General features: G+C 35.0%; 1 protein-coding gene across 3 annotated transcripts; it reads right to left on the bottom strand.

Annotated features, from left to right (window-relative positions):
* Window positions 1-344: 344 nt before the first annotated feature.
* Window positions 345-5,259, bottom strand: LOC127075993 (uncharacterized). Of its 3 annotated transcripts, none has more exons than XM_051017543.1 (2): window positions 3,719-5,259; window positions 345-882 (listed from the first exon to the last, which is right to left on the bottom strand). In XM_051017543.1, the coding sequence occupies exon 1, from the start codon at window positions 5,202-5,204 to the stop codon at window positions 3,732-3,734; it is 1,473 nt and encodes a 490-aa protein (XP_050873500.1). In that variant the 5' UTR covers window positions 5,205-5,259; the 3' UTR covers window positions 345-882; window positions 3,719-3,731. The 3 variants fall into 3 exon arrangements, with proteins under 3 accessions (XP_050873500.1, XP_050873499.1, XP_050873501.1); XM_051017542.1 differs by having other exon boundaries at window positions 345-878; XM_051017544.1 differs by lacking the exon at window positions 345-882 and adding an exon at window positions 2,913-3,416.
* Between the last annotated feature and the right edge of the window lie 5,496 nt (window positions 5,260-10,755).

Here is a 10,755-nt window from a genome sequence, read left to right as displayed (position 1 = left end):
TGGTTTTTCCTTTTTCTTGTGCATATGAACTTACATCTCAAACTTGATCACTTAATTTAAAGAAATGATAAATTTAACAATTTTAGAATAATTAAACAAAAATGACTAACATAATACTTTTCAAAAAGTTATCAACAAATTTAGCAATCAATTTCAAAAAAAAAATTGTCACTAATTAAAAAAATAACTAACATAATACGTTTTAAAAGTGAGTATATATCAAGAATATTAAGCATTAAAAACATTTTTATTTGTACAGTCCTTGTAATTTTGCTGGCCCATAAAATTAGATACCCTTGTTTAGTCCATGTGGTGGATGACAATGCAACGTGACAACACAAGGATGACGATAACATGTAGCAATAATAGGACAAATTAACATGATCACGTAACATTTTACATATCATCTACTTGCCACGTCAACCCTATCATGCTGCGATGGCGTCTAATGAATGAATGCCACATGATAGAAACGAAAAGTAGAGAAGAAAATTACAAGGATAAAAAGTTATTATAAAGGTTATTTATGCCCCAGATTTGCAGGCAACACTTTAAAATATTTGAAACTATTTTCTTCTCGTCGTGATTCAAGCACACGCAAAAAGAATTCCCATCTCCGAAAAGTAAAAGAATAATCATCCAATGCAATGCATGCATCGCCAAAGCCTCTTCGATGACATTTTCCTCCATGGTTACTTCACCTCTTCACCTACTAGTGAATTTTCCTCCGCATTCTTTCTCCACAGTTGCTCCATAACATTCATCGACAAATCCAAAGCTCAAACATCCTTTGCAGTTGATTTATCTCCCCTTCGATGACATTTTCTTCCATGGTTACTTCACCTCCAATCTCACTTCCCTTCATCACCTGCTTCTTCCTGGCTTTCACAATTACCCAAAAGGAGGTGTCAATGTTTTTTTGCTTTAATTATGAAATTTTCAAATCTTAGGTTCCCAGAATTGAGTTCAAGCAAATATAAAAAATGTCTCCTGTCTCACATCTTCTGTCTGTGTGGTGTCCAACTTTCTCTTGTTAAGAAAATTTCATAGTACATTAATAAGACATAAATACTTCACATAAATCTAATTCAAATGAAACCAGAAGAGTCAATCCCCGATACTGGGGTGGGTCGGCCGACCCCAAAGTGAGGTGGCGGAATAGCATAGCCATATACATATAATAGATTACAAACATATATTTAATGTTGAAACTCTTAATCAACATCAACCAAGTCTTAATCAAAACATTATATTCCAAAATTCAAACTTAAGCATTAAATATTAAAATTCAAACTATCATAAAAATCAAATTTCATAATTAAAGCTAAAAAACATTATCAAACAAGTCTTCTTTAACATATTTGTCTTCATCCTCCACCCTATTATCTTCTTCCAATTCTTCATTTTCTTCAATGTGATTAAAATCGAGAAGACAAAAGTGTGACTAAAACTAAAGCTGAGAAGACAAATTGTGATTAAAATTAAAACTTATACTACAAAGTAAAGCAGAGATAGAAAAAAAAAATAGAGGAACAGTGGAATTAAAATAAAAACACAGAAGAAACAGTAAAACAGAGGGAGAACAAAATAGAAGAGCAAAACAGAAAAACAAAATAAGAGGGGGAAGAAAGCAGAAAAAGAAAGAAACAGAAGAAAAAGAAAGAAACAGAGAAGAAAATAACCAACATGAAAAGAATGAAACAATGGAGCAGACGGAGGAGACAGCAGCAGAGGGAAGAACAAAGTGCATAGATAGATGAGGGAGGAACATATGATTTTTCTTTGGAACAACTGAAATGCAAAAACAACAATGAAATGCAAAAACAACGATGAAGGAAGGTTAAGATTGAGTCTCAGCTATTAGAAAACCCAAAATTACTCTTAAAACATTTAAATTTAAGAGGTAACTTTGGTTTTTCCAGAAGGGAAAGGGATAGCGGACCACAAACCACTCCATATGGGTTCATGCTATCCCGCTATTTACCCTAGAGCGGCCGCTATCGTGTACCGCGCTAAAGCTCTTCCCAAAATGCTCGGGCGCTGTTATTGACTACTTTGAATACAACATTAGCGATTTCGGCTTTCGTGTTTGCAGAAAGCACATCAGAACAATTATAGGGATTTAGACTTTTTATATAACCTTATGATTGGCTTGCCGAAAGAGACTACTTCTACCTATCATCATACGAGATTTAATATATAGTTGTATCTGGTGTGCAAAGGATTCCTATGTTTCTATGAAGCAATCATAGTCGGTCGATGCATCAAAAGCTCTAGATACACTCTAAATATGAGCTTCATTCTGATAGAGTAAAATCAATAAATATTGGTACACAATCTGATTACATTCCTATCTAGATTACAGTGCTGGCAGGTACAGTACACCACCTTTTTTCCTTTTGGTTGTTTATCATCAAATTTGGTTAATCCAGCCTAACTAATACAATGATAGCTGAATCACAGATCATTTGACAAAATGGAAAAACACTATTGTTGGTGTAGTACAATGGTGAGAAAAAAAGTCTATAGATTCGTGTATTATAGAAAGAAAATGAGAAATATGAAATGAAACGAACAAGCAAAGATTACTGTGTAATAAATATAAGAATTAATGTATGAAAAGAAACATGTCTTACAGAAAAAATAATATCTAGTCTTTTTTTTCTCACCATTTTAAACAGTTACATGGTGAAGTGTGGTCACTTGAGACACGGCAAGCAAATCAGAATGAATAATACTTCTTTAAGGGCAGAGAAATGGAATATGAAAGAGAGGGGAGAGAGGTGAATGATATGATGAACAATACTTCTTTGAGGGAACAGAGAAATGGAATAGGAAAGAGAAGGGAGAGAGAATGAATGATGTGATGAGTAAGAAAGAGATGCAAAAATGACTGTAAGATGAAGGAAATGTGAATAAAATCAAATTTGCATCAGAATTCAGATATATTACACCTCTAATCCTGGACATATAACAACAACAACAGCAACCAAAAGAATAGTGTTTTGGCGAATTCAACAAGATTGATGATGAAGAGTTTCAAAGTGAGGCCCCAATAAGCTTATCATTATCAGACCATAATGGGAAACTTGGAATTGTGTAATGTCATTTCTCATCCACAAACACAACGGCAGCAGATAAAGTAATTTCTAATGATCCACGTGCTTTGCAAGTTGCAATAAATTACAAGTCTACCACTCTATAGCAATTTCACAAACCACTTTCCGAACATCCAAATGCTAAGTTAATTAAGACAATAAGTTTTTTTTTATCCCTCTTTTCTGTCTTAGCAAGTACATAAAACTACTAATAAAGTGAAATTTAATAACACAAGCTAACATACATGAATATCAAGTATCAGCGCCATTTTTTGCAGCAAAAGGAGCATTGGTTGGACCAACTTGACCAATATGTCGCTGCACTAGAAGCTACAAAATCAATCCACGTGTTTTGCATGTTGCAATAGATGATAAATCTACCCTTCTATAGCAATTTCACATAAACAGATGGACACAGTATTAACTAAACCAAACTGTTTATATACTAGTTAGTCACTAATTGAAAATCATACACCACTTTCTGAATATCCATATGCTATGTTGACGAAGGCAATAAGTTCTCGTCTCTATTTAAACGGTCTAAACAGGTTTGTCTAAATAACATAGCCAGCCGAACAAAAACAACTACAAATAAAGCAAAAGAAAACAAGCTGACATACATGAATAATAATATCAGGCATCAGCACCGTCTTTTGCGCCAAAAGGATCATGAGTTGGACCAACATCCTGACCAATGTGACGCTGTACTAGCCGCTGCAAATCAGCCATAACCTTGTGTTCTCTTTTAGCCTTTTCTTCATAGTTAAACATAGCCAAAGCACGCTTATCTTCAGCACTATAAACTTGATTTTCTTTCCTGATACGAATTGCATTCATCCTCTGATGCCTACTGCCACTCATCACATAACCAAGCTCCTCAAACTTTGAAATCTCTTCTGCAGAAAGACCCACTTCTCCTCTACGAGGAATACGTTTCCCTTGTTGAACATATTGTGCAATAGCATCTCCTTCACCAGGCCTAAGTGCACCACCATAGCTTATATGCCCCTCGGCTCTTGGCAGAGGCATTGGCCCAACTGTCGCCTCGTTATCCAAAGCCGGTTTCTTCTGTAACTCTAACAATTCCTTTAATTGTAGAGCCTCGGCATTAATCTCAGGCACATCCACCTCATCAACAACAATTGCTTCCTTATTCTTCGCAACAGCTGAATCAGAAACTATCTCATTATCTTCGGAACTCTCACTTATCGGTTCAGCACTTTTCTTAGTTCCTTTCCTGCTTCGTTTTGATCGAGACCTAGAAGAATGCTTCCTCTTTCTTTCACTACCATCAGAGTCAGAGTCATTACTCTCACTCTCTTCTGAATCACTATGCCTTCTCTTTCTCCGATTACTTTTCCTTTTCCTTCTACTGATCTTCCTCTTGCTTCTCCTTCTTCTCTTACGATCTTCCTCCTCTGATTCACTATCACTATCGCTGTCACTATAATTCCTATTCTTTCCCCTTTTCAGATCTTCATCTTCTTCTGATTCCGATTCACTATGGCTTCGCGATTTCTTAGAAGAACTTTTACTTCTCTTCTTCCTCAAACGTGGATTATCCGAGTCACTACCATCAGATTCATCGGACACGGATTCAGATTTTGCTTTCGGTTTAACCTCCTTATCGTCCTTCCCATCATATTTCTCAGAAATCTCTTCAGCTTTGTAAACATCCTCAATATCTTCGTTCTCCCGTCTCGGAGGACTCGGCGTAACGTTCCAGATACAGTACTTCATCGACTTCCTCATCTTTTGCCTCTTCAACCTTCTGTATTCCTCGTAACTCAATCCCTTCAATTCTTCGTCAGATTCAGACTCGGAGCGCTTGAAATCGCTGCGGTCACGGTCCAGATAGGAACCGTTGCGGTGGCCGAACTTCTTTGGAAGAGCGTTGCTGTTTGGATTGATGTTATCGTGTCTAGGGTTTCTGTTTTCGGGTGATATGCTACGGCGGCGGCGGTCTCTGTGACGATCGTATGAATCGTAGCTAGGGCTACGGCGGTAGCGACGGCGATCTTCGGAGACATCGGAGTCAGGAGTGCGGCGATCTTCGTGTCTGCGGCGGTGATGGGCTATTTCGATGGTGGAGGATAGCCTTCCCATTGGGTAAACGTGAAGAAGGAGAGAAAGGTGGAAAAGTGGGATTATTATTAGGTTGTGTCATATATACCGAAGGGATCGTATATTTTACGGAAGTGGTATAATTTTATTTTTTATCTATTTATTAATCAAATAAATAATATAATTTATCTGTTTTTCTTTATAAAAAAAAAAGAAAAATTGCTTTTTTCAAAAAAAAATATTGCAATGAATTAATGTTTGAGTTTACCTCTCACAATTAAGTGCAGATTTATAATAAAATTTAGGATTAATATTTTTTTATTATTATTTGAATTATTTTTTAAAAACTCTTGGAAGAAAAATTATAGATTTACTTCTTAATTTTTGAAGATTTATTTGTTTTAATCTTTTATTAAACTTTCTCATCAAAATAATTGATGATGTATTATTTTGTTATTTTATATTTAAATTTTAATAGGTAATTTTTATAATGTGATTAGTTGAAAGTTAATTTTAATTAATTATTTTAGTTTTATTTTTCACTCTTAAATTCTAAATCCACATATCTTCTTTGTGTTATTGTTTTTTACCCCTTTCCTTATTTAATACTCAAAATTTTATATATCATTGTTATTGGAATTCGTACTTTAACACTCATCGAATTAGTATTTCATCCAAAATTTTGTTTGAGAAATAAATGGTAGCTAATTCTAAGTGTTGGGCATTGAAATTAAATAATGAGTATGGGCTTTTAATTGAGTTGTTAGTCTCAAAAGTCTGGTGTAAATTCAAGAAAAGAATATTTGAAAAGTAAATTTTTGTGGATTAGTTTTCTAATGGGTGTCATTATTTTCCTCTCTATTTTGTACTTTAAATCAATTCCTAATATTTTATGTGAATTTTTTTTATTTTTTTGTATAAAAGATAAAGATCGTGAATTCTTTCATTGAGATGATGATGTCTTCGTATAAATTATAGAAGAATAATTTTTGTAAAAGATGATGATGGATGTAATAGGTGTGGCATGATGATAGATTACATGAGGCAATTAGGCAATGATTTAAGGGGGGAATTGGAAAAGAATTTTGGAAAGAGTTATCCTCCAAAGAGATTGAGAAGATAAAGAAGAAGACGGAATTTCTCATCCTAATTGTTATTTGTTTTTATTTTGTTTTGTTTTTAGGTGTGTGTAACGAGACGGAAGAATCCATGAGTGTTTATTTAGTCAACTATTTTAAATGTTCAATGTAATTTGATATTCAATTAATGAATAATATATATTTTTGTTGTTAAAAATGTATCTGGATTTTAATTTCATATTGGTATTTTAGAAAGTGTTATAAACCTAAAGAATGTTATAGTTCAACATAAACGAAAATAAAAAAATTTAAGTGCATTTAGTAGTCCGACATAATATACGAAGTGCATTAATTGGTATATAACACAAAATGCAAAATATAATTACAAGGCTTAAATATGTCCTTGTTCTTGAAAGTTAGCAAGATTTTAGTTTTCGTCTATGTATCATCTTCTTCTTTTTTAAACAATTGTTCAATATTGAAATCCTTTTGGTTTTCGTCTCTGATGTCAACATTTCGTTACAAAAAGGGCAACATAACAAACAATTTAACACTTGGCAATTGATGTGGCTTCTTATAAATTGATTAATATATTTACTGAATGTGATTGGTGTCACGTGTTAATGGCTAATTTAGCAAATAAAATTTTAGTATCAAGTGGGGTTCTATTTACTCGTAAATTTGGTAAAACAATCACGAGTTTAGTTCACTTAAAAAATTAACTAGAAAAATCTCAAGGACAATTTGTGCAAAGAAAATATACAACGAAAAGTGTATGTAATGTGAGTTAAATGATTGAATTGTATTTGACTGGATGCAAATAATAAACTTTGGAGAAAAAGTAATAAACAATGTTGTACAAACATGGCTCTTCTAGGACAAACGAGTGAAAGGGGTCAGACTACCATTGATGAAGATGATCAAAAATCAAGAAGCACGAAAAGCATTAACGCGATCAAATTGAGCGGATTAGTGCAACCAGATACATGGGTGGGTATGGGATTTGAAATTTTCTTGACATGAATAATGACCGCATGATCAAACTTGGTTGGAAGCTGAAGAAATGAGAGAATCATATTTGGTGTCAAGTACTCAGGGGGAAATATGACAGAAATAATAACAACATGGAAAGTGTTAGCGCCAAACTCAATAATCGAGTCTTTGGAAGCACATTATGAAGAATTGGCCTATCATGAATGTTTCCATAATCTAGGACATTAGCAATGGCTTGAAGGTTAATGCTTGGAACGATTGTTGGCTCAAATTAGGTAAGCTTCTTAAGGATTTTGTACAAGATTTTCAAGTTCATCATGTGAATCGGATTGTAGACTTGTTGGACATTAATGGAGATTAGAATATCAACCTCCTTGAATGCCTATTAGATGCTGACACTATTGCAAAAATCAGAGCAATTCATCCCCCTACAGATGAGAATGAAGACAAATGTATATATGGAAGGAAGCTCGAGATGTAATATGTTTGTTTCTAGTGCTTATGAAAAAATAAGGAAGAATAATTATCTAACTAATACAAATGGTTTTAGCGGTAAATTCATGACCATCAAGCTATAGATAAGCTTAACTCCAATAAAACCAGAGTCGTCACCGCGCTTTTATTATTTCCAAAGGTAAAAAGAAAAGTACGAACAAAACTCAAAGATAAGAAGTTTTCAAATCAAAACTAATAAAATTCCAGAGATTATAGGTAAGGGGGTTGGTTACACATAGGGAAGGTGTTAGCACCCAAATTGTCTAAGGTGTCATAGACAATTCAACAAAATCCTGAAGAGGATGGATGTGAGGTCAGAGTCTAATGTCAAGAACAATTCATTTAACATCAGTAGGCCCAATGATGCTGGAAGAAGAACAAAATCTGAAGAAAAATCCAGACAGGGCAAAGGAATTCAGTGTCATGAATGTGAAGGGTATGGCCAAATTAGAGCTGGATGTGGGACCTATCTCAAGAAACAGAAGAAGAGTCTTGCTGCTACTTGGTTTGATGATAATTCTGGAAGTGAAACAGAAGGAGAATCTTCCAATCTTGTGATTGCCTTTACTGGGAGATGGGATCCTGATGAAGACTCTAGTGATGATGAATTGACCTTTGATGAATTAGCTACTTCTTACAGGAAGTTGTGTTTCAGAAGTGAAGAAGTGTGTCAACAAATAGAGAATCAAAAGAAACTGATAACTTAGCTAGAGACTGAGAGGACAAAACACTTAGAAACCATCTCTAAGTTGAAGATTGAAGTTGTGTTCCTGAATTCCAAACTGGATGAGATGACAAAGTATGTCAGAATGTTAAATAGTGGATCTGACACCTTAGACAAAATCCTCCAGGCTGGAAAGATGGAAGGAGACATGACTGGCCTTGGGTTCAATGAATCCTCTCCTGACTGTAGTCCCACTGGTAGCAAACCAAAGATGTCACATCAGGTGTCTCAACATCACAAGGAAAGACAACATAAAGGAAAACACCAAAGATGGAGATGTAATTACTGTGGGAAATTTGGTCACATAAAACCATTCTGCTTTAGGCTGTATGGTTATCCTAGTCCTACTCATCAACCTAGACCTAAACAACACATCCCTGCTAACAGAAAACACTGGGTTTCTAGGGCTGGTGCTACTGACTTGATAGCTCACACTTCCTTCAGAGTCTCACCCAAAGAAGATCGGTACCTTTACAGTGGATTCTCCAAACACGTGACTGGAAACAAAAACCTGCTGGTTTACCCTCAATCTCATGACACCAACTATGTAACTTTTGATGATGGAGCAAAGGGTGAAATCAAGGGGATTGGAAAGTTGAACTGCCCTGGAGTTCCTAACCTTGATAATGTGCTACTTGTTAAAGGATTGACTACAAACCTGATCAACATCAGTCAACTATATGATCAAGGTGCAAATGTGAACTTCACAAAAACTGAATGCTTGATTACTAATGCAAAAAATGAGGTGACCATGAGAGGAGTCAGATCTAAGGATAATTGTTATATGTGGATTTCTCAAGAAACTAGCTATTCATCAATATGTGCTCTAGCTAAAGAAGAAGAAGTGAAACTATGGCATCAAAAACTGGGTCATCTACATCTTAAAGGAATGAAGAGGATCATATATGTTGAATCTGTCAGAGGAATCCCAAAATTAAAGATTGAAGAAGGATAAAGTATGTGGTGAATGTCAGATTGGAAAGCAGACAAAGATGTCACATCAGAAGATCAAACATGACACCACATCTAGAGTGCTGGATGTAACACCCCGATGAAATAAGGATAATTATTTAATTTAAATTAATATAATATTTATTAATTTAATTAATTAATTGGATTATTATTATTGGGTTATTATTTTATTGGAATAAAAGTTGGAATTTAGAAAAGGTCCCATTAAGTAAAAAGGTTTAATTTTCACGTGAAAAGGAAAAAGAGACAGAAAAGTGGAAAAAGGGCAAAGAGAGCCAGAGAACAAGGGTTGAAGAGAGGAAGAGCTTAAAGCTGCAGGATTGCCGGATTAACTCAGGTAAGGGGGGTTTATCATCGTTTAATGGGTATTATGGGATAATATGTACTGGGTAGTGATAAACCATTGATTTACCTCTGAATTGAATGATGTATGATGAAAATTGTGAAATATTGGATGAACGAAATTTGGATTATAGTTGAAGGAAATTTGTATGAATTAGATGTAATAATGTTAGAGTTTGTGAAATCGAATAGGGTATGATTCGTGTTAGATGATATGAACGAATAATGTGTAAAATTGGACAGTGGAAGGTTGAATTTGATAGATCTCGTAGCAGAGAAAGCCATAGCAGATCTGGAAATTTTGGTTCTGGTCATACGCGTATGGCACTAGGCAATACGCATATGAGATGGTCTGGTACGCGTATGGCACTAGGCAATACGCGTATGGATGAGGAAGATGATGTTTTGAACGTAGGTTGGTCTCTGTTGGTACGCGTATGGGGAAGTGATACGCGTAGCATACGCGTATGAGATGGTGTTACGCGTATGGGATTTGGTCAGGAGATGGGCCATACGCGTATGGGACTAGGCAATACGCGTATGGGCAGGATTGTAATTTTCCTGAGCTGTTGTTGTGCAGTTTTTAGCTGTTCAGCTGAGTAACGTAATTCAGCTGATGTATGATATATTAGGGATCATTTCCCGTTGTTTTGAGTAGTATAGGTATTAGTAGAGTGTGCTAATACTGTGGTTGTTCTTTGGCATGATCTGATATGCTTATGTGATAAAATACTGATGATGTGTGATGGTATGCATGATCCTGTTAATGTATCAGTTATGTGTGCAATTGTGAATAGACTGTTTTATGGCTTAGAGTGTGAGCATATGTCTATTCTTGAATTGTGGTTGATGATTTAGCATTGCTAGGTGATTAGCATGCATATTGTGGCCTTTACGGTGGTAGTTAATTCCCATAGTGAGGAATTAGTGAGTTAGTCATTATGGACTGTTGTTGATGTTTGCATGCTAGGTGAATTAGCGTGCATAG

The sequence above is a fragment of the Lathyrus oleraceus genome, chromosome 4 (assembly GCF_024323335.1).
Source record: "Lathyrus oleraceus cultivar Zhongwan6 chromosome 4, CAAS_Psat_ZW6_1.0, whole genome shotgun sequence".
Lineage (NCBI taxonomy): Eukaryota > Viridiplantae > Streptophyta > Magnoliopsida > Fabales > Fabaceae > Lathyrus > Lathyrus oleraceus.
The sequence above is the reverse complement of the archived record's forward strand: the minus strand, read 5'-3'. Positions and strand labels throughout refer to the sequence as shown.